At 57.0% G+C, this 24,031-nt stretch overlaps 1 protein-coding gene across 2 annotated transcripts in view; it reads left to right on the forward strand.

Moving 5' to 3' along the window:
• Positions 1–16,111, forward strand: part of COL5A1 (collagen type V alpha 1 chain) — a 211,582-nt gene extending 195,471 nt beyond the window's left edge. Inside the window, exons 64-66 of one of the 2 annotated variants that reach the window (XM_050759704.1) lie at positions 1,621–1,689; positions 6,605–6,838; positions 13,726–16,111. In XM_050759704.1, the coding sequence (XP_050615661.1) occupies positions 1,621–1,689; positions 6,605–6,838; positions 13,726–13,872 (450 nt within the window). In that variant the 3' untranslated portion in view covers positions 13,873–16,111. Of the gene's footprint in view, positions 1–1,620; positions 1,690–1,752; positions 1,822–6,604; positions 6,839–13,725 lie in introns of both variants that reach the window. The other variant, XM_050759706.1, reaches the window with a different exon arrangement.
• Positions 16,112–24,031: the final 7,920 nt, after the last annotated feature.

Here is a 24,031-nt window from a genome sequence, read left to right on the forward strand (position 1 = left end):
ATACATGAAACACACAGATACACACCACACACATGATACACACCACACATACCACATATCACACACACAACACACACAGATACATACCACACATACCACACACAGATACACACCACACATCACACACCACACACACAACACACATCACATATACAACACAGATACACACCACATACATACATGATAAACACCACATATACCACATAGATATGCACCATACACACACGACATACACCACACATACCACACAGATACACACCACAGATGCAGATACCACACAGCACACACACAATACACACCACACACCACACACCACATCACACACCACACATTGTACACACAGATACCACATACAGACATTACACACAAATACACACCACACATACTACACTCCACACACAGATACACACCACACAGATGGACCCATAACACACTACACACACCACACATACCACACACCACACACACAGATACACACCACACATCACATACACAGAGACCACACATTACACCACACACACCCCACATACACAGATACACATCACACACACACATATACATACCACGCACACAATCACACATCACACGCCACACACACAGATACCACACGCTCAGATGCATACCACACATACCTCACATACACCATACACACAAGTACACACCACACATCACACATACAGATGCATACCACACACCACACCCTCCACACAGACACACCCCACATACCCACATGGCACACACCATGCACACACACACCACACACACACAGTCCGGTGCCGCAGCAGCCAGGCAAGGCTGTGAGGATGGGATGAGGGTGCCCCCACCCCTCGCCTGCAGTAAATGTTGGCTTTTATTACCATTCCCTTGGCCCATCATTCATTCTTCATTCATTCATTCTTCATTCATTCATTCTTCATTCATTCATTCATTCCCTCCCTCAGTGAGCGTTGCCAGCAGTGATTGAGCACCAGGCGCTGGCCTGGGGACTAACATGCAAAACAGGACAGGCAGAGCGCACCCTTCGTGGGCAGCAGCAGGGGCCAGAGGGCCCGGGCCAGCTCCTCACGCAGCCTCCAGTCTCCCTAAGGGCCGGGGCCGGGCTCCTCACGTGGCCTCCAGAGTCTCCCTGAGGGCCAGGGCCAGGCTCCTGACGTGGCCTCCTGTCTCCCTAAGGGCCGGGGCTGGGCTCCTCATGTGGCCTCCAGTCTCCTTGAGGACCCTGGCCAGGCTCCTCACGGCCTCCCCGAGGGCCCTGGCCAGGCTCATCCTCACACAGCCTGCAGTCTCCCCAAGGGCGGGGACCAGGCTCCTCACACAGCCTCCAGTCTCCCTGAGGGCCAGGGCCAGGCTCCTAATGTGGCCTCCAGTCTCCCCCAAGGCCCAGGCCAGGCTCATCCCCTGAGGGCCTGGGCCGGGCTCATTCTCACGTGACCGTCAGTCTCCCCAAGGGCCGGGGCCCTCAGGCTGCATCGGAGGTGCTCGGTGGGGCCTCCCCGCAGCCCCTCGCCTGAGGACGCAGGTGCCAGGGGCCGGGAGAGCGTGGGGCATTGCTCTGGAGGCCGGAGAAGTAACCCACTTGTTCTGTTTCTCTCCCTCCCCACCTCCCCGCTGCACATTTAGGCCAGAATCACTTCTTGGCCCAAAGAAAACCCGGGCTCCTGGTTCAGTGAATTCAAGCGTGGGAAACTGGTAAGGTGGCCTCTGGCGTCTTTGCGGTTGTCACTTTAAACCCGCCCATCTCGTATCTTACAGAGTAAAATGGCCCGCTGGCCCAAAGAGCAGCCCTCCACCTGGTATAGTCAGTACAAGCGGGGGTCCCTGGTAAGTGGCCACCTCGGCCCGGCCACCTCGGCACTGCCTGCTTGCGGCACGGCTGGCTCGCGGCTCTGCATGGCACCCATCGCTGCCATGTGTGCCACACCGCTCTTGCCAAACTGCTCCACGTCACGTGACAGCAAGACTCAGCTAGGTGTGGAGTCCTCTCCCCAGCCCCCGTCACCCCGACAAGAGTGCGTTTCAGCCTGGAGTTGGCGGATGGTTTTCCGTTTCTGTGCAGGGCGCCCAGAGCTGGGTGTGGGCCCCAGCCTGAGCTGCACCTCTGCCCACAGACGGTGCAGCCCCAGGCACCTGGGCACTGAGGTCAGACGCTCCAGAAGCTGCTTTCATTGCGTCTGATGGCAGAGCAGAGGGTATGGATCCCAGACCACTTAAGCCATTCAGAACTCCTTCTAGAACCTGCACCACGGATCCCCTCTCCCCGGCTGCTCAGGGCTGAGGGGCCGTCTCTCTGCCCGCCGGGCTGCAGATTCCCAGTGACGCTGCACACCACTGTACGAATCTTGCTTTTGCTTTTGGGGATCGAGTCTTACGGAATCCATCCCTGAAAGCAAAAGATGTTGTCCTCCCAGGAAGGAACACATAGGAGGTTCTTCTGGCCGGTGTAGTGCCCAAGAGCCAGTTTGGACACATTGATGTGAGGACAGTGGCTGCTTCTGCCACGTGGAGTGTCCCCCTAGGAGCCCCACGGGAGCTGGATTTGGGCCCTTTCCTGGAATGCAGGGCAGAGTTCCGTCTCTTCTCCCAGCAAGTTAAAGGACCACGATTCCAGAACACTGATGGGTTCTGGGTGCCATTTATGGGCCCGATTCTCCTTCTTTCCTTCCCTTCTTGGGATCTGGTGACCCCACTCCCAAGTGGCCCTCAAAGGAGGGCCTTGCTCACTCAGAAGCTAGCCCGTGGGTTCTGCGGCTTCTGGCCTGACCACTTGCCATTGGTTGCTGCACCCTGGCACCAGCCCGAGCCTCCCTGGGTGGACACAGAGGCCATCCTTTCCCCAAGGACTCAGAGCACTGGCCCCGAGCCGCCTTTGCCCTGTCTGCACCCCTGAAACCTCTCGTCTCGTAACCTGAAGGCATTCACAGCTGATTATTAATCTCTCGTGCCCTCATTGTTACTGATTTCAAGTCAGATACCAGCTCCTTTGCAGACACTCCGAGGGTCTGTGCTCACTGTGGCTGTGTTTCTGGAGGCTTCCTGTTTTGTGGTTTGCCATGGACTTGCAGTCCCCTTCTCCCTTCCTCCTCCTGCTTTTCCTCTTCGCCGCCGCCTCTGTGCTGTGTTCCAAAAAGAGCTGCTGGCATACAGAAGGACCTGAAACACCCGGGGACAGGGAGGGCCCGGGACCAAGGCTGCTTGGCCCGGAGGGACAGAGCGTAGGGGATGCTGGTGTGGGCTCAGGCAGGGAAGGGACCCTGGGGAGGCTGGGGGCCGAGGTGGCAGGGTGCATTCTGCAGTCTTGCGAGTGGCTACCAGCCTGTGCTCGGCACTGCCCTCTCCCCGCAATGACAGCTCTCAGCCTCCAAAGAGAGCCTCTCACAGCACCTCCAACATGGGAAAAGTAGAAAGAGCCTGTTTTCCTCGCTTGGAGGAGATGGCTGTGAAACCTCATTTGCAACCTTCAGCCCGAGTAGCCCATTTCCACCTCTCATCCTGTCCCATAGACAGTGGATGAAGGGTGGGGTGAAGGGACGACCCAGGGAACACGTCAGCTTACTTCAGGATCTTTCCACGGCCTTATTTCTAGCTCTGTGAAGATCATACGTGGACAAGAGGTAGATGGAGGCCTCTCCTCAAAGATACTGGATTTTTCAGCTGGGTTCAGTGGCTCGTGCTTATAATCCCAGCACTTTGGGAGACTGAGGCGGGCAGATCGCTTGAGCCCAGGAGTTTGAGACCAGCCTGGGCAACACACTGAGACTCCATCTCTATTAAAAAAGAAAATGCAGAAATAGGCTGGGCATGGTGGCTCACGCCTGTAATCCCAGCACTTTGGGAGGCTGAGGCAGGTGGATCACCTGAGGTCAGGAGTTTAAGACCAGCCTGGCCAATGTGGCAAAACCCCATCTCTACTAAAAATACAAAAATTAGCCGGGCATGGTGGTGTGCACCTGTAATTCCAGCTACTCGGGAGGCTGAGGCAGGAGAATCTCTTGAACCCAGGAGACAGAGGTTGCAGTGAGCTGAGGTCGCACCACTGCACTCCAGCCTAGGGGACAGAGCTAGACTTCATCTCAAAAGGAAAACAAAAAAGAAAAAACCAGAAATGGGAATTGTATCTGGGCAGGGCTACCCACGATGCACCATATTGAGATAATACTGTAGAGACCCCTCCCACCAGGAGAGCAGGGCCTCACCATGGGACCCTGGAGTTCCGATGCAGGGCTGCATGCCCCATGCCCCCGGGCCCCCCTGCCGCCCCATGGGCACTGGGGGCTTCAGGTCCTTCTGTGTCCGGTGCTGCCCACCGCCGCTCCCTGTGGTGCACACCCTTCCTCGAGTCAGTCACGTTCCCTCCCGGAAGGACGCCGGATGGCACAGCCTGGCGGTTGGTATTCACTTTTCCTCCTTAAGGTTTGCCTCTAAGGTTCTCGTGGCTGCGTCCGAGTGGAGTTCGCCGATAGCCCTGGGGCCGCAGTATGTTCCCTCGCCCCTGGGAAGGCCCAGGCCCCGGGCCGGCTGCTCACCTTGGGCACATTCTAGTGACATCTGTTGAAAAAGTGGGTCCTGCAGTGTGTTCACCCTCCTCCCAGTCCTGGTGTCCAAACAGCCGTGGTAACACTGAAGTCAGTTCCCTTCCCGTGTTCACTGGGGCTCTTCCGGAGTAGACCAGAGGCAGGGTCCAAAACACACCACCACGAGGCAGCGGTTGCACAGGAGTGGGCAGAGCAGGTCTCAGGCCCTGGCTTTAGCCTGCTTCGTTCCCTGACGCTGCAAACAGGACAGGCTGCCCTGCCCAGCCAGGCCTTCCCTGCAGAGAGGTCCTTCAAGGTCCTGCCTAGGCCGGGAGAGATGTGTGCTTCATTTCAGGGAGCTAAGATGCATCCATGTCCCCTGGCAGTGTCAGGCTTTTCAGAAACCTTGAGTTTGCAACAGATGCAAAAGTGAGATGCATCATCGCTCAGGATGCCCTGCACGGGCCTTGTGCCTGGTGGAGCTGAGCAGCCCAGTTCTGGATACCCAGCTGGTGATGCTGGAGAGGCCACCAAAGAAGCTGCATGTTGTCCTTCTCTGATGCCTTCTCTGGATTTGTGCAGAGACTGGGAGGGCTTTCAGGGAGGGTCAATGTCCCCAGAGTCCCTGGCTGACCTTTGGCACAGGCGAGGCAGGCAGATGGAGCCACTCTGGCCACAGGAAGCCTGCTCGCTGCCCTGAGGGGACACTTCTGGGAAGAGGAGGAGTGGCCTTTCTTGAGTGGTCGTGCCAGACATCATCCAGGACCCCCGTGCCTCCAGGAGGGTCCCCGGTCACCCCAGCCATCTGCACAGCCCTGACCCTCAGGCTTGCCTCCCCCGAGCACCTCACTACAGCTGGCCCACTCACTCCCTGAGGCCTCGTGCCCCCTCTGGCTCCAGCTTCTCACAGTCTCCCTGGCCAGGGCCTTGTACATCCTGGGCACCCGGCAGATGGTCATTTGTTCACATAATCTTGTGAGCACCTTCCTTTGCCAGCGTTGGGGCAGGATGATAGGGGGCCAGGGCTGGAGTGGAGGGACATAGGGAGGGCTGGGATGCAGACCAGGGGCCCTAAGCCAGCCTTAAAGGCTGGAGGTGGGGAGGAGCCTTCCCTAGGGGCAGTGTGACCCAAAGGACAGCAGTGGGGGCACCTCCTACCGGGTGGGGAGTGTCCCAGGCAGAGGGAGGAGCCGGTCAGTGGCTCGGGGCAGAAGGAGGCCGCCTACTGTCCAGGGCGCAGGGAGAAGTGTGGTACAGCTGGGAGGGGGGCTCTAAGACCTCCTCCTCTCACCCCCAGGGAACCTAATGCCCCTCTCTGGCCCGGCACCCCCCGACTCAGGGGAAGCCAGGGCTCACCTGCTGCTCCAGGTGCCCCAACCTAGCGATCGGGTGCAGAGCTCTGTGTTTTAGGGATGAGAGGCCAGTCTTCATGCAAGCCGTATTTTTGAGAATGGTTCTCTGTTCACTCAACACATACAAACCAGGCAGACCCAGATCACCATCTGGGATGGAGGCACCCAGGTGGCAGAAGGGGAGGAGGGCGTGGGTGGAGGTGCAAGGAGAGCAGCTGCAGCCGGGACTGCAGTGGGCGCTGGCCCAGGAGACACTGGCTGCCGTTCACCATGCAGCAAAGCTTTATCAAGTCCACACTGGGGCAGCCATGGAGTGGGTACCAGGGCCAGAAACGAGCAAGAAGGATGCCATCCTGCCCTCTGTGAACTTACAGTCTGTTAGGGAAGACACTGTGACAAACTGAGGTTGGGGAGGGCAGCCACAGAGCAAGTGCAAGAGCATCTATTCTGGGTGGGCTTCCTGGAGGAGGCAGCACAGGTGCCGAGCCTACACAGGCCAAGAGGAGTGGGTGGATTATTTAAGGCCCCGAAGGACATGAGGCACGGTTCCCTTTGTTCCTGGGAACGCCCAGGGGAGTCCATGTGCGCTGGCCTCGGGGGGGATCTGTGGGTGTAGTACGTTTCCAGGTAGTGCCCCCAAGAAGACCACAGTGTGGGTGAAGCCCAGGGCAGTGCAGATGTGGGGCTTTGTTGCTGTGTGTGTCCCTGCCCTGCTGAGCCCCAACCCCCCTGTCCCCCCAGCTCTCCTATGTGGACGCCGAGGGCAACCCGGTGGGCGTGGTACAGATGACCTTCCTGCGGCTGCTGAGTGCCTCAGCCCACCAGAACGTCACCTACCACTGCTACCAGTCAGTGGCCTGGCAGGACGCAGCCACGGGCAGCTACGACAAGGCCATCCGCTTCCTGGGCTCCAACGACGAGGAGATGTCCTATGATAACAACCCCTACATCCGCGCCCTGGTGGACGGCTGTGCAGTGAGTGTCCCGCGCCACCCCCAGCATCCCTGCTCACGCCTCACTCAGCACAGGTTGACCTGTCCCCAGGATGCCTGCCGGAGGGCAGTGAGGGCCTCGGACCAGGCTCTCGCCCCCAGGCAGCCCCACAGTTGCAGGGTAGACTGGGAATCCCAGGCCTGTGTAGCCAGAGCTCCGGGAATTTTGGAGAGTTCCGTGGGTTAGGACGGGACATCTGAGACCTGGCTGGAAAAGCCAGGGGCCTGGGTCCCGCGCCCCATCCAGGGCTGTGGTGTGGAGTGAGGAATGGAGGACCCACTGTGGTTCCAGTTTGGAGCTGGGAGCCTCCCTCTCCTTGGACAGGGCTCTTCTGGGAGTGGCCAGAACTAAGCTGGGCCTGTTCCGGAGAGCACGGCCATGCTGGAAACACTGCAGACGGAGAGTTGCCAGCTCTCTGGACTGCCCGGCCCGTGGACCCTCTCCGTGCGGGGAGAGCTGTTCTGCTCCCAGACAAGGGAACGGAGGCCTGAGCTGCGGGAGGCTTGCTCACACCTCACGGGCAGTCAGGGCTGGTATTGGTGCTCATACCCCCGCCTTTCTGCCCCCCCGTGGGCCTTCCCACATGCACGCCTTTTCCTCCTCTCTACGTAGCGAGCGGGGCTCACCTCCGCTAAGGTTTCCTCGAGACTGCCCCTCCCAGGGCTGCCAGGGCCATCGCACAGGTCTGGGACGTGCTTGCGTGTCCCGGAGGTGTTTAGGGTGCAGCTGTGCCCCAAGATCCCAGGCCTGCGGGAGCCTCAGACATGTCCCCCTCGTGTGGCCTTTTAGAGGTTGGAGGTGGGAGTCGCTGAGAAGCCCAGTCTGTGGGTCTTCCTGTCACTGACACTGGAGCCCGTTCTCTCCACCGCTGATTCCTGAGAGACCCTGCAGAAAACACCGCTTAGCGTTTGGGTCCCTTCGTGTTGCTAGAAAGGAACGCCTGAGGCTGGGAGAATGGGAAGCGGTTTACCTGGCTCCCAGCTCCACAGGCTGTGCAGGAAGGTGGTGTGGTGCCAGCATCTGCATCCAGTGATGGCCTCAGGCTGCATCCAGTCTCGGGAAGGTGAAGGGGCTGGGGTGTGGAAGGCACGGGAGAGAGGAAGCGAGGGGGTGCCAGGCCCTTTTTTCAGCTCTCATGGGAACTAGTAGAACGAGAACTCGCTCATTACCCCAAGGGCAGCACCAAGCCCCGTGACCCAGACGCCTCCCACCAGGCCCACCTCCAACACCGGGACCACATTTCAATGCGAGATTTGGAGGGGGCGAACGTCCAAGCCATGGCGCCGACCCAGGCCAGCTCCTGAGGGGAACGGGGCTGGCGTTAGGGCCAGCCCTGCAGGGTGCCCTCCTCTGAGCAGCACAGATGGGTCCTCAGAGTGAGGCCTGGGCAGGCAGGAAAGCCAGAGGGTGGCGCTGACTGAGACTGCCAGGACCGTCTGTAGCCCTGGGAGCAGAGTGGACCTGGGTTCCAATCCCGCCTCCCCCTGCCCAGCACCGCTGGGGAGCACCTGGCTCTCAGCCATAGGACGCTCAGCTCCTTTTCTCTGCTGCCCAAGGGCTACACTGAGGGTTAACGCTGTGTCTCCCAGGGCCATCCCGCGGCCACTGGGAGTACTTGTCGCCGCCACTGCCTTCTGCGATTGGTTGGGGTCAGTACTTCAGATCTGACTGTGGAATGTGCCGAACTCATCTCATCCCTGTGTAAGGCTGATGGATCTGTATCCCTGGAAAGAGGCATTAAAAAATGCCAGGGACCTTACCCGTCCTCCCCAAATGAGGATAACGTAGCACCTGCCTCACAGGGCTTTCTGGGGAGCACATCAAACCATGCCTTTAGAGCTCGGAATTGTGTCTGACTCACTACAAGCCCTGGATGAGCACCCGGTTCCTGTGACTATTTTTAGATACTATGGATCACAAGTGTCAGGCAGTAAGCATGGAGGTGAAGAGAAATCAGGAACCCTGTAAAGGAGAGGCAGGATCTGGAGTGACAGATCCCTGAGTTTGGCTTTGAGCTTCCTGGCTTCCATGGCAAAAAGGGAAACTAGTTGGCCCAGTGGGTATAGTCTGGTAAAGGGAGAGGAACAGCTTTCCAGAGAGGGGAAGGTTCCTGGAAGACAATGCTAGAGAGATGGATCCCACAGAGGACCTGTGGAGATTAAAGGGTGGGCCAGACCCCGGCTCCCTAATCTGGCTCAGACAGGCTCCTGCTGCCTTTAAGGCCTTCCTGGAAGATCCAACTTCTTTCATCCCAGTTCCTCTTGAAGCTCTTGCCCCTACTCATTCCATGACCTTCTGGGAGGTCCCAGAAGTCTTTGGTCTCAGAACCTGACTTCCTGGCTGCACCTGCATCCCGGGATAGGGTCAAGCCGGGATCGCTTAAACTCCACAAGCAGAGAGGGCTGTCGCTCAGCCCAGTGTCTCCCGGTGATGAGGGTGTGCTGTTGGCATCTGGACATGTAACTTTGCCAGTCTTGGGTGCGCCAAACGCCACCAGAAACGCTCCCCACTTCCGAATGTGAACCTCCGATAGCAGCATTCCCTTCTTTCTACATACGCAAAACCTGAGGCCCAGAGAGTTACGGCGGCTCGCCCAAGGTCCCCAGGTGTGGCAGAGCTGAGGCTCCTAATTCCCACTGCAGCATTCTTCTCACCATAGCCCCTTCCTGGCGTAGCTGCAGCTTGAATACCTCGGTTGACAGTTACCTTACTACCTCCTGAGACAGCCCAGGCCATGGCTGCAGAGCCGCAGGACGAGGAAGCTCTTCTGAGGACGGGGCTTAAGTCTACTTGTCTGTAACATCCGCCCATCACCTCCTGGTTCTGGTCCCATCAGCCATGCGGAGGGAACCGGGTCCAAGAGCAGCTTCCCAGCAAGCCCCTCTGACATCAAGGCCCGACGGCTCTCTGATGGGGGCTGCAGGCTGTTTGACATTCTTGGCCTCCGCCCACTAGATGCCAGTAGGAGCCGCCCTACCGAGTGACGGCAACCCACAATGTCTCCAGACACATCTCCCAGGGCCAAAATCTCCCCCATGGAGAAGCACCGTTCTACACAGAGAACTAAGGTTTGAAGGGAGTACAGAGGGTTCACCTGCTGCAAGGGCATAGAGGACCTGTTCCTTCCTCTTCCCCATGGAACCCAAAGAAGCTGGCACTTCTGGGGCCGAGGATCAGGACCCTCGAAGCCGAGAACCAAGTGCAGCTGCCATCCAGACCGCGCCACGTCCTCAGGCAGTCAGCAGCGTGGGTCCGGTTAGCCACCCAGTGCTACAAGTCAGGAGACACTGGCCCGCTCTCTCACCCCTTCCCCATGGCAGGCGTTCCTGAATTCCAGGACTGTCCTTAGAGTGTCTTTGCACACAGAGACGGGATTGGAAACACGGGGCTACCCAGACTGCACTCTGGGCTGGGAGAGGAGAAGCAGCTCCAGGGCCGTTTTACTTCTGGAAAGCAAAGATTCTGACTTTGAAAAGATGGAGAGAGAATGGCTCAACACTGCATAACCCCAGAGGGCAGAGGCAGGCTGTGTGGCCAGGCTGGACGGGAGGTTTGGGTGGAACGGTGGGCAGTGGCAGCAGTGTGGAGCTGGGTGCAAGGCGGCCATGGGGGTGGCATGCAGGGACGCTGGCCTGGACTCGCAGGTGCCCTGCTGACCCTCGTCCCTGACAAGCCCAGCCGCAATTTGAAAAGTCACAACCCTCTCATTTAATTACGGGGGCTGCTGCAGGAGGCCCTGATGCCCCGAACTTGGGCCAGCGGCAAAAGCCCTGCCTCGGGCCCCAGAGGTCCGCGTGATTCATATTGTAATAACGGCCGAAGAAATTGGAATTCCAACGCGGCCATCGTGTGGCTGGGACGCCTGATTGACGGGGCCGCTGAGCGGGCCCAGTGGAGAGGCACAAATCACCTGCAGGAGGGCCCAGGCAGCGCGCCCCATAAATCCTGGTGTTTGTGCAGCTTTCGGCGCCTCTGGGGGGCCGTTCCTGGCCTATAATGGTTATTTATGCCTCTGGAATAATGGGGTAACAGAGCAGCTTGCAGCGGCCTACTTTAAATACGCCCCTCTCTAAGCACTCTGATAATGGGAGCAGAGGGGTCCCATAAATCCCCTGAAATCACCAGACAGCTCAGCAAACGCCGCCCGTCCCTCCAGGGAGAGACTGATGCCATCGCTGAGAAGGGCTGTGACCGATGCCACCGCTAAGAACTGCTTTGCCCGGCCTCCCGGGTGGATGAGAAAGGCCGGGCACTGCCTGCTGGCTTGCTGACCTGTCGCCAAGCTCACGTAGCTCCCCAGGACAGCGCCGCCTTGCAGTGGCCCGGCGAAGCCAGGCCCGAGCATCTCACTGGACTCCCTGAGTGGGACCGGGCGAGGGAGCAGAGGCCTGAGGAGAGGGGCCTAGACAGGCAGGGGTGGTCTCTCGCTCCTCGCCAGTGGGAAGGGTGAGGAGGTCAGTACCCCGCAGGGCTTCACCCCTGGAGGGTATGGGTGGCCGCCTCTCATTGAATATCCTGTGTCCAGCCCTGCTGCCTACCCATCCTTCCCAGCCACCGCAGAGCTGCGACTGGCCCTGCCCTTCCTCTCCATGGGAGAGCTGTGGCCACCCCCAGGCGGGCTTGTGGCACAGCAGCATCCCAGCTGCGTTCTGCAGGGCTGAGCTGGCCACAGGGTGCTGTCTGCCCCACACTCGGCATTCCGTGGAACCGTGTGCTTTTGCTGTCGAGCCCCGGGGCGCCCTGTGGTGAGGTCCTTTAGGACAGCATTTCTCAAAGGCCAGTCATGAACATGCCTATCAGAATTGTCTGAGACACCCATTTTGTTAAAATGCAGATTCTGAGTCCCACCCCAGCCTGACGGAATCAGCCTCTCTGGGCGGGGGTCAGAGGTGCATGGGGTTAACAAGCTCCCCGAGAACTCGCGTTCGCTCTGAAGTTCCAATCCCAACTTGAAAATCATTCCAGGCCGAGCCAGCTGCAGTAAGGAGAAAGGTGTTCCTATCGAGGCAGGGTTGTGAGAAGGGCAGGGTCGTGGGGAGAAGTGGACATTAGGAGGTGAAGCTCGAGAGTCTCGTGGGTAATACCAGGAATGCACGCAGGGAAGGTGAAGCTTCATTCATTCTCACAGTGCATCTATGACGTTGGCGTGCCCATTTTCCAGCTGAGGAAACTGAGTCACAGAAAGTGAATTGGTTATCCATTGCTAGTAACCAATGAGCCCCCCAAATTTAGCAGCTTAAAACCACAGATGTTTATCTCACTCCGTGTCCGAGCGTCAGAAGCCTGGGACAGGCGCGGCTGGCTGGCTCTAGCTCAGGGTCTCTTAGTCCACTCGCTGCCACGACAAATCTCACCAGCTGCGTGGCTCATAAGCACCAGAGATTTGTCAGCCACAGTTCTGGAGGCTGGACGTCTGTGACCAGGTTGCCAGCAAGGCAGGCTCTGGTGAGCTCCCCTCCGGGCTGCAGATAGCAGCTTCTCACTGCACCTTCACACGGCAGAGTCTCTTGGGTACCTCTTTTATAGGGGCACTAATACCACTCGTGGGGCTCCACCCTCAGGACCTCCTCAGCTCCCATCCGACGGCCTCACCTCCTAACACCATCCTTGGGAACGGGAACGTTAAGATCATAGCCGGGGAGAATAAGGCCCTTCGTGGCCACGCCCTCCTCATAGGTCAGGGAGCAGAACACCGGGGGAGCTGGAGCTGCTGTCTGCTATCGAAATCTCTGGCCTGGGAGCCTGTGCTGGGCCCTCTGCAGGGCTGCGTCCTGGGGACACTGCCTCCCACCCCGGAGGGAACCCTGGCTGGCTCGACTTGCTTATCTGATCATTTCTTCTGGGGATGGGGCAGTGGAAGATCCTTCCCAGGTCCAGATCCCGCTGAGACCGTAAATCCGGTCTGGGTCTGAGGTGGCAAAAGCCATTGCCCAGCATGTGTTTGCAGGCTCCTGGTTTGCAGGAAAGATGCAGCCTCCGAGGCCCCTGTCTTGGGGGAAGTTGACAGGACAGCAGGGCCAGCTCAGCCTCAGTTATAAATGCCCTGAACACCACGAGTTACATTTGGGTGGCTTTGGGGAGGGACCAAAGAATCTCACACCTTCGCCGCCTGTGTTCTGGGAGGGAGGAGGCCTCTCCTAGGCTTCCATCCCCCACCCCAGCACCCAGGGTTGTGCTGGTTTGAGCAAGGGATGGGTGCCGACTCATCGTGCAGGCCAGGTTCATTGCGCTACCCCGGCCCTCTGTGCCTCAGTTTACCTACGACTCCTCTGGACCAGAGGGTGTAGAAGGTCCCCACACCTTCCCATACTTGTGAAGGTGAAGACCCAGCCCACCGAGTGCCTAAGGCGGTGTGAGGCAGGTGGTCGTAGGGGGGTCTTACGTGGCTCAAGGCTCTGCCAGTGCCACCTTGGACTCTTTCCTTTGCTGATCCAGAGCCACCCTTTGATTTTCCCATGTGCCCTGCTTGTTCTGTAGCTGGCCCTGGGTCCTGGGGGGCTGCCTGGAAGCAAATACCTGGGGTATCACAAGGAGTCTGGACTGGGCACAGGGGGAAAGGCTGATCAGCTCCGATCCTGTGTTAGCCTCAGCTGCACCTGAAGCCTTGGGAGGGTCCTGTCGCCTCACTGATGCCCACCCCACCCCCTTCCCACCTGTGCAAGGGGGACTCTCGGGACATCCACAGGGGTTAAGTGCATGCTCTGATCAGCTGTATTTCCTCCAACACTCGCCCGGGGAAGCACAGCCATAGGTGGGAGACAGGACACCAGCCCGGGTTTCCGAGCCAGCCAGAGTATGGGAGGCGATTGGTAAACCCCAAGACCCCCTACTGTTCTTAACCACCGGCCACCTGTCTCCCTCTTCCCCAGACCAAGAAAGGCTACCAGAAGACGGTTCTGGAGATCGACACCCCCAAAGTGGAGCAGGTGCCCATCGTGGACATCATGTTCAATGACTTCGGTGAAGCGTCACAGAAATTTGGATTTGAAGTGGGGCCAGCTTGCTTCATGGGCTAGGAGCCGCCCAGCCCGGGCTCCCGAGAGCAACCTCGTGACCTCAGCATGCCGTTCGTTCGTGAGTGTCCCGTGCACGTCCTGATCCTGGACAGTGAAGGCTTCTCCCTCCCCTCCCGCCTGACTTCATCTGCGCCTCGGCACCGCGGGGCGTGGGACCCCAGCCCGGAGAGAACAGAGGGAAGGAGCCGCGCCCCCACCCGGAGCCGAATCACATGACCTAGCTGCACCACAGCGCCTGGGCCCGCCCCACGCTCTGTCCACACCCACGCGCCCCGGGAGCGGGGGCCAGGCCTCCGGCCCCCCAGCTCGCCTGACCAATCCTGTTCGTGAATAGCTCGCAGGGGTTGGGGGAGGGACTGCCAGATGTGGACGCTGTATTTTTTTTCTAAATTCAACTTGAAGATGCGTATTTCCCCTGACCTTCAAAAAATGTTGCGAGGTAAGCCTTGTAAAGGTCATCCCACCGTCACCAAAGCCTCCGTTTTTAACAACCCCCAACACGATCCATTCAGAGGCCAAATGTCATTCTGCAGGTGCCTTCCCGATGGATTAAAGGTGCTTATGTTTTTGTGAGTTTTAAGTAAATATTTGTATTGTATTGTTATAAATGTTAAGTGTGCCTGGCTTTCAATCATGCACGGAAACCCAGTCTCAGTCCCGCGAACAGAATGGGCGAGGCATGGATTCTGGGTTGCAGGACAGTTCTGATTAGAAGTAGGAAATCTCCCCACCCCCGCCCTGGCCAAGAACGTGCAATAAATTGGAGATTTACCCGGGGCAGCAAGAATTGATGCTGCCGTTGAAAAGCAGGTCCCAGTGCCCCTTTTCAGACAGTTTTTGATTCACTCTAGACTTTTTTTTAATAGGGAGGGAAAAAAATTTTTTGATATTTTACTTTTTTCTACATGCACTTAAACTAAAACACAGGTTTAGATTAATTTTATTTGCTTCCTTTTTTCCGCTTTTCTTCCCACAGAGCCTGATGGGAGAATGTCCAGGGCAGGGAAACCACATTTTTTGTAGGTGATAACTCAATGAAAATTGGTGCTTATTTTTTATACTTCTCTCTTGTGGTGCTATCTGTTTTAAGGTCTCCTCGAAGGCGCACCGGGGTACCTGGCCATGCCTCGTTCTCCCTGCTTTCTTTATCCTGTTATCGCCTCCACAGTCTGTTGCCAAGGACTTTAAGATCAATGCACGTCACTTTCCTTTCCACTGGGCAGGATAGCCAAGCACTCACCCTCCTGCGCTCTCCGGCGCCCTCCCGCCCCAGTGCGTCCACTCCCGAGGGCTGTTATGAGGACTGGGTTGTGCCTACTTGATTTGAAAACACACACAAGCAATAAAAAGCCTCTTCCTGCATTGTCTGTGGTGTGACCATAGCGGATTGTATTTGGTTCCTGAGTGTTTGTGGTGCTAATTTCTGTGTTTGTTCCAAGCCGTTCAGTCGTGCCACGCGCTGCCTCGGTAGATGGAATAATGTACAGTGAACTCCATGAGTCTCTCCAGGGCTGCCTGCAGCACTTCATTTCCAAGTAGCCGATTTGGATTCCCATCTCAAATGTCCTGGATGCGAGCGTCAGCAGCTCCAGAGCTCGGGGTGGGTCAGGTCCCCTTTGGGGGACCCTTTCCTGGCCGTCGAGGTCGGGGGGCTGCCGTCTGCGGGCAGGAGGACCCGAGGGGCAGTCAGGAAAGGCGATCTCTTCACTGTGAAAAGTTGCCCAGGTGCAGCGCCTTTTCCTTCCACTGTGGGAAATGCAGGCTGGGCCCTCGGGGTGAGCCCGCAGGGCTCTGGTGCTGTCCCCCACCCCCACCAGAACGCAGTTCCAGCTTAGGAAGCCACAACCAAGTCACCCAGGAGGAACACAATACCGCCAATGCGGCTTTTCCAAATTTCCCTGGAAAATAAGTCTTGCTCTTGCCAAAGAAAAGTCTGGCTTGGAGAGTCTCTGGAGCCCAGGATGCCAGCATGTGCCAATGACTGTCACCTTCACCTCTTCAAAAGAAAAGCCTTAGCCGAGGACTGCCCCGCAACACCCCGTGGACTGCGTCTAGGTCATGTGATTCTGTTTTCATTTCTCATCCCATCCAATTTGTCCTTTTCTCCTGTCATTTGCTTCCTCTGTGGTCCCTTCAAAGTTGTTATAATTTGTACTGAACTTCAAAATATGTCCCGTTCTCCCCAGACCACTCTTGCCACAGTATATTGCAATAAAATTACTTCTTATATTTGCAGAAATTCTTTTGGTGTAATTTTATTTTTTCCTCCCAATATATATATAATTGGACAAATGCTGGTGAAAAGAAAAAATGGTAAGCAAAAAAAAAAAAAAAAAAAAAAAAAAAAACCCAAGATAAAGATTCTAGGACATCAGGCCCTTTGAAATACAATGTCAAATGATGCATTGTACATTTTCAAAAAAGCCGGTAGACATGTCGTAAGTTTTAACTGTAATGCCCAGGAAAGGATACCTTAAAATATTCTAAACCTGTGTAACAAAGGAATAATTGTAATAGATTTTCAATAAATCGAGTTGGCTGTTTCCACCCTAAACAGATGTGAGTGGCTGTCTTCTTAAGGGTGGCCAGGCCCCTCCCAGACAGGACACAGTCCCAGGACACTAGGGGCTCTGGAGATAACCACACTGGCCACCCGGAGAAAGGAAGGGATGACCCCGGCTGTCCTTAGGTGGAGCTTGTCCCTCAGGAGAGGCCAAGGCTGGCATGGACAGCTGTGTGCCCTTGGGAGGATGTTAGAACATGGCCGGGCACCAGCCCAAGATGTGAGTTTCAGCAACTGCTGGGCGTCCACACCACCAATGTACTGGCCTCACTCTTCACTCCGGGCAGTTAGCGCCCTGCAGGAATGTTCTGGAAGCTCTCCAGCACTGCCTTTCCAACTGTGTAGCAGAATTAGAGTCTCTGGCTCCTTGTGACTAGGGGTCGGGGAAGGTATGGGGTTCGTTCCAGCCAGTGACCTTGAGCCCACATGGCGTTCGCCACTTCCAGTCTGAAGGTGTGGTTCCCTCATGCATAGCACCTGCCACGTTTCATGGAGGGACTGCATCACCAGCAGGTTCCCTGAGTGAGCCCCCTGCCAGCTTGTGAGAACTGGTAGCAGGAGCAGGAGAAGCACATTTTTGCTTTGTTAAAGCCACTGATATCAGGGACTGTTTATTACTGCCGAAGAACCTAGGCCAGTGGGTCTCCAGCGGGGTCCACGGACCAGCAGCAATGGCACCACCTTGTTAGAAGTGCCAATTCCTGAGCCCCATCCCAGACCGGCTGGCCCAGATGCTCTGGGAGAGGGCTGAGTCATCTGAGAGCAGGCCTCTAAGCAACTCTGCTGCACGTTCAGTCGGAGAGCCGGTAACCTAGGTGATCCTGAATTGTGTAGGTGCCTAAGGATGGGGCGAATTTCACAACAGAAGGGTATGCTGCAGCATTGCCCCAGGAAGCTGGGGCTGTTGTGAGAGGATGGGAGGCTGTTGACCCATGACATCCACAGGCAGAACATTGGGTACAATTGTTTGATCACTGTGATAGCTCAGAGGGAAATTACGAACTCATAGCCAGCAGCCCTTGGGGAGGAGGCTCCACATGAAATGATGATGGGCAGGCTGGATGCCTGGACTCTCTGTGGCAAGGTACCACGTGGCAGACCAGCTCTGGAAAGAGCCAGGAACGAACCGAAACGGTCCACGAATCAAGGATGTGCAGGGCTGGAAGAGGCAACCGTTTCCCGACATCAACTGTTTAAATGCCACATTGAGAGACGCCTTGAGGGACACACGCCAGTTAAAACTCAGTCATCATGAATTTGAGCAGCCCATCCCTTTCTTAAAATCCTGGAATAGATTAGGATGGCGCCTAATAAATGCACCTGAGTTGGGAAAGTGAAAAGTGACTCCGGCAATGGACGCTCGCAGTCGTCAAAGGGTGACGGGTCTGAAGGTCCCTGCCATTGCATCCAGAGCGGGAGAGAGAGCAAGGCAGGTGGGCGGACAGTCGGCGTGGTGCCTGCTGGTGGAGCGGCCAGAATCACACAGGTGGGCAGCTGATCTGTCCTCCAGAGAGGCATCCTGCAGAGGGGCCCCAGCCTGGTCTGGAGGAGTCGGCGGCTCAGACTCACAATGACGCTTTGACCGTCCCAGGCAGCAGGAGGCTTGAGGTCTGCTCCACCTCCAGGGACTGCCCCCTCCTATGAAGTGCCCCAAGGGTGTGGGCAGGGAAGGCTGGAAAGGGAGGAGCCTCCCAGGAGCTGAGAGACTGGCAAACGCGCTGCTACGGCAGGAGCCCCTTCCTGGGTGCAGCCTCTGGAGATGCTCCCTTTGCAACTGGCTCCGGAGATGACTGGAAAGAGAGATTTCATTTAGATGCACCACCCAGGTAGAGGCCGGCAACCCGGAGGGCCCTCTCTTCCCCGGGTCAAGCTCCAGGACAAGCTAAGTGAGGCTGGCCCAGGGGAAAGCTGAGGTCCTGCTGGGGGTGCCCTGGAGACAGAGTGACTCTCATCCAGGGAGTTACAATGCGACTCCTCCCCGCTGCCTGCAGGCACAGAGCTCAGCTACCTGCCAGCTTCATCTGAGGCAAGCACTGTGAACTCAGCCTCCAAGTGAGGCGACCAAGGCCAAGGCTCCCAAGCGAGGCCCGCCCCTGGCTCCTCTGTGCACCTTGCCTCACCCCTAAGAGCCTGGCTGATGAAAGCACCTGCCTGCAAGCTTGGCTGGAGGTCCGGCACTGGGCCTGGTGCCCCATGAGTGTTCACAATGAGTGTCACCAGGAACGTGAGCAGAACAGCTGGGCTCAGCCCGCACACCTCTGCCTCCCACCGTCATGGTCCCGGCGATTCCTCAGCAAGCACCTGAGCATGTCCTGGCCTGGGCTGAGTCTCCTGAAGACAGGGTGCCGGTCCCCAATCTCAGCCTTGGAGATGAGATCCGCTCCCTGCCCACCACATCCCTGTGAGAAAGACAGAGGCTGGAGCCGGGGCTGTGTCGCCATTCACTGCATCTCATGAGCCAGAGTGGGATTCGCGTGGAAAACCCCAGCAGGAGTGGGTGATCACTGTCCTTTCATTTTAAGCATTCCCAGCGGGCCAGGTTGATCCTTGCTGGATGAGGGAAAACGTCTATCCCCGCAAAGGAGAAAGCGGGTTGTCACTTGCCATCCGGAGCGGGAATTAATTCAAGCTTCCTGTATCGGAAGAGATGTCCCTGAGCCCCCTTTATCCTAGCACTAGTGCCCTGGGCCCTCAGGGTGTCCTCAGCATGACTGAGAGGAAGGAAGGCAGGAGGGGAAATGTGTGCACACCAGCCTGGCAAGCACAGAGGCTTTGCCAAAAGGCCTCGTCCCTGCAAAGCTGGGCCCCTGGGCTGCAGGTGTGGGGTGAGGGAACCTCCTTGCCTGCCAGGGCCCTTGGCCACCAAGATCCTAGCCCGCCTCGGGCAGTGGCCTCCATGTGGGCCACGGGTGGGCTTCCATGTGGATGTGCATAGAGACCCCTGGCTCTCAGCCAACCTGGCTGACTGGGGCCCAGGAGGGCTGGGATCCAACTGATTTCTCAGTCACAGCGAGGCTGGCGGCTGAGCCATGGCACAGTTGTGACCCAGAGTTGTGGGACTCCCCTCGCACCCGTCATGCAAGGGGAGTCCCATGATTTCTCGAGGTTGTAGGTGGCAGCTCTGGGAAGTTTCCTGGGGAGAAGGAATCCTGGAGGGGGGGTGCATGCCCCTGGTCTGCCTTCCTTGCCTTCCTCCTCCCACTATTCACCATTTATCCATCCATCCATCCATCCATCCATTCACACATTGATTCACCCTTTCATTCATCCATTCATCTATCCATCCATTCACCCATCTATTCACCATTTATCTGTCCATCCATCCATCCATCCATCCATTCATCTATCCATCCATCCATCTATTCATCATTTATCCATCCGTCCATCCATCCATCCATCCATCCATTCACACATTCATTCACCCTTTCATTCATCCATTCATCTATCCATCCATTCACCCATCTATTCACCATTTATCTGTCCATCCATCCATCCATTCATCTATCCATCCATCCATCTATTCATCATTTCATCCATCCATCCATCCATCCACTCTTTCATTCATCCATTCATGCCTCCATTCCTTCAGTGGCAGTTCATTGACCATCTGCTGTGTGCCAGGTGGGAGCAGCAAGGGAGAACCCACCCTCAAGGAGATGCCACTCCAGGGGACAGGGGCTGACCAAGACCCACAAGGCAGGGGTGAGGTGTGCCCAGAGGAAGGAGACCTGAGGGAATGTAAAGGGGAGGAGACAATGTGCATGCGTGTGGTGTGTGTGTGTGGGTGATGTGCATGTGTGTATGGCACGTGTGTAAGGCACATGTGTGTGCATGTGCTATGTGGTGTGTGTATTTTGCATGTGCTATTTGTGTTTATGTGAAGCGTGTGTTGTGTGTGTACCTGTGTATGCGGTGTGTGTGCCTGTGTGTGTATGGTGTGTGTGTGGTGTATGCCTGTGTGTGGGGGTGGTGTCTGTGCGTGTGCCTGTGTGGTGTGTGTGCTGGTGTGTGTGTGCGTGCCTGTGGAGGGGTGTGCCTGTGTGTGTGTGTGGTGTGTGCATTTCTGTGTGTACGGTGTGTGTGCCTGTGTGTGTGGTTTGTGCTGTGTCTATATAGTGTGTGTGTGGCTGTGGTGTGTGTGCCTGTGTGTATGGAGTGTGCCTGTATGTGTGGTGTGTATGTTTCTGTGTGTGGTGTGTGCCTTTGTGTGTGCTTGTGGGGAGTGTGCCTGTGTGTGTGGTTTGTGGTGTGTCTGTATAGTGTGTGTGTGGCTGTGGTGTGTGTGCGTGTGTGTGCATGGTGTGTGCCTGTGTATGTGGTGTGCATGCTTGTGTGCACGGGGCGTGCCTGTGTGTGTGGTGTGTGTGTTTCTGTGTGTGGTGTGTGCCTGTGTGTATGGTTTGTGCTGTGTCTGTAGTGTGTGTGGCTGTGGTGTGTGTACCGGTGTGTGCGCCTGTGGGGAGTGTGCCTGTGTGTGTGGTGTGTGTGTTTCTGTGTGTGTGGTGTGTGTACCTGTGTGTGCACCTGTGGGGAGTATGCCTGTGTGTGGTGTGTGCTGCATGTGTATAGTGTGTCTACCTGTGTGCATGGTGTGTGCCTGTGTATGTGGTGTGCGTGCTTGCGTGCGCCTGTGTGTATGGGGTGTGCAGTGTGTGGGGGGTGGGGATTGAAGTGCCCTCCCGGGTGACCAGGGCTGCTGGGAAGGTTCTCTCTGCCTGGAACCCAGTGGGCAGGAAGGACGTTGCAGGAGAGAGAACAGCAGGGCAGAGGCCAGAGGGAAGAGGGAGAGGGAGAGGAAGCGGGAGGGGCTGGTGTGGCCTGAGCAGAGATGGGGAGGGAAGCCGCATGGGGCAGTAACCCAGACGCAGGCTGGGGGCGGCGCAGACCCACGAGAGTGGGTCACGCTCCAGCTCCAGGTGTTTCAAAGGTGGGGTTGATGGGATTTGCTGAGAAGAGGAGGTCGGAAGGGAGAAGAGAGAATTCCAGAAGATGCTCGGCCACAGGCATGACCCCCACAGGAGCACACACGCGTGTACACACGCTTCCCCACTGACAGCTGTGGCCTGGTGAGAACGGGCTGAGGACAGCTGCCTCAGTGACCCAGGCTCAGACGCCACCAGTGCCCCATGTGGCCTCGTGGAATCTGCGGCTCAGAGCTCCTGTCTGCCCATTTGCACGTAGGACCCATGAATGGAGGAGCACTCTGGCCATGTGGCCCCGCTCCTGTCCTGCAGATGTCTTGGTGACGAAACCCCATCCATGCATGAGGAGGAAGGTAGGGGCGTCCCTGGAGCTGGCCTGTGCCAGGCCAAAGTGCTCCTTTGAGCTGCCCAGGGCTGTCCTAGTGAATGTCCCCGGACTCTGACAGCCCAGGAGGGCCAGGGGCGTCTGCATTCGGGAGTCAGTTGGAGAAGGGGAAGAGGGGAGAGCAGGAAGCTTTTGCAGCTGCTCCAGGGCCATCGGGAGGGCGCAATTGCCTGACCCCCGGAACTTCACTGATGCTTACCCCTCATGCCCACTGTGTGGGCCCAGCTCCCAGTGTGGACACCACCTCCTAGCTCTCACTGCCTCATGCAGGCCTCCAGGGCCTTCCCGAATCCATGCCTCCCAGGGCCGGGTCCTGGTTGTTCCCCACTGGGGAGCTGCACCTCTCCATCACCAACAGGCATGAGCTCACACCTCCCAGGGAGCGCGGGGTCACACCCCCCAGGAAGCACGGGATCACACCCCCAGGGAGCATGGGGTTACACCCCCCAGGAAGCGCGGGGTCACACCCCCCAGGGAGCATGGGATCACACCCCCCAGGGAGCACGGCATCACACCCCCCAGGGAGCACGGGGTCACACCCCCCCAGGGAGCATGGGGTCACACCCCTCCAGGGGAGCCACAGGTTCTTGATGGGACAAGGCCTGCGCTCAGCAGAAATGCTGCTGGTGTTTCTTGGTGTCTGCCCATCAGTGGTCCCCAACCTGGCTGCCTGTCAGAGTCGCCCAGGGAGCCCCCTAAAAGTTCACATTCTAGGTCCACCTCTAGGCCTTCTAAGCCTAGAACGTAGAACCTGCGGTGCTTGAGGTCCCACACCCCACTCCATAGCGTTCTCTGCTCGGCTGCGCTTAGAACTCATTTCACTTCAGCTGCATGGAGACAGTAGCCCCACCTGTCCCCACACACCCGCACTTCTGCAGGAAGGGGTCTCCCGTCACAGCCCACAGCGGGCTGGGCCTGCAGTTGCATGAAGTCGAATACTAAAACCTCCTGAAGAGGGATCCAGGAAACCACACTGAATAAAGTTAGAGGTGCGCACATGCAACATTATGTATGCGTTAAAGTTACAGGTGTGCAGAAGTATCATTTCGTACGCTTTGAATGAAGTTAGAGGAGTGCACACAAAGCATTGTGTGTGCTTTAGATGGAGTTGGAGGCGTGCCCATGTAATAGTGGGTGCTTTAGATGCAGACATAAAACGTAAGCATATATTTTACGTACGTGTCATAGGAAACATACCACTGCGTGGAGATGTGGGAGTCAGATTTAAATATTTCTAATATAATGAAACCTACCCGAAGCATAAAAGGGAGCCATTCATTCCGATCCAACAGTCTCACAAATGAGACTTTGTCATGAGGACCATTTCAACAGAGGAGAGGAAACAGGCCAAGGATCCAACCGAAGCGAGGCAGGCCATCCAGGGAGGCGGTGTGGCCGTCGGAGGGTGTTGGATGTGCAACCGTAGCGCATGGGAAGAGCAGACCCCACGACAAGGTCCCACAGCCCTGGGGTGACCACTGAGGCACAGGAGGCGTGGATGTTTGTCCAGATTTCCCCTGACAAGGCAGCCTGCAAGGTGACAAGGCAGCATCGTCATCCTTGCCCAGGGGCCTGGTGAAGCCCATCCTGACGTGCCAGCAGTGTTCAAGGGTACACTGCTCCCCCAGGAGAGTCCCTCCAGGCATACAAGGCTCAGGCACACAGCCCGTGTTCCCAGTGTGGCCAGGTCTCCAAAGGACTCTGAGGCCTGGGAGAGACTCCCCAGCTCTGTGGGTCATCCCCATCATGTCCTCAGCCTGGGGAAGCCGGCAGGGGTTGGAAGGACTGGGCTTGCTCCTCCTCCTGTCCTCCCAGCCCAAGCTGGGAGCATGTGCAGGCTGCCTTGGCTCTACTCTGGTTGGGTTGTGATGAACCCATAGCCTCTCCTGGAGACTGGGGACTGTTTCTGTACCCCAGCCTGGAAAACATTACTTTCTAGTAATATCCCAGGAGTGAACACTTCCACAAAAGCAACATGCACTTTCCGCCCCAAACATCTTGCTTTTCTTCTTTCCAAATTGACAAATGGAAATCACGTAGGTTTGGGAGAAGCCGAATTCCCTGACATCTGTTGAGAACTGACATGTTCAACGGAGCAAGAATCTCACTACCCTTTGGGACTTTCTCAAACTCATTTTAAAACTAGAAGTCACTAGACTAGACTGAATGCTCCTTATAAGGGTGGGGATGATTTCAAAGACTTCCTAAAGGTGGGAGTCTGGCCATACAAGGGCACCCTCCTCCGTGCTTGCATTCTTTACCACTGTATCACAAATGATCCCGAAGCCT

The sequence above is a fragment of the Macaca thibetana genome, chromosome 15 (assembly GCF_024542745.1).
Source record: "Macaca thibetana thibetana isolate TM-01 chromosome 15, ASM2454274v1, whole genome shotgun sequence".
NCBI classification, from domain to species: Eukaryota; Metazoa; Chordata; class Mammalia; order Primates; family Cercopithecidae; genus Macaca; species Macaca thibetana.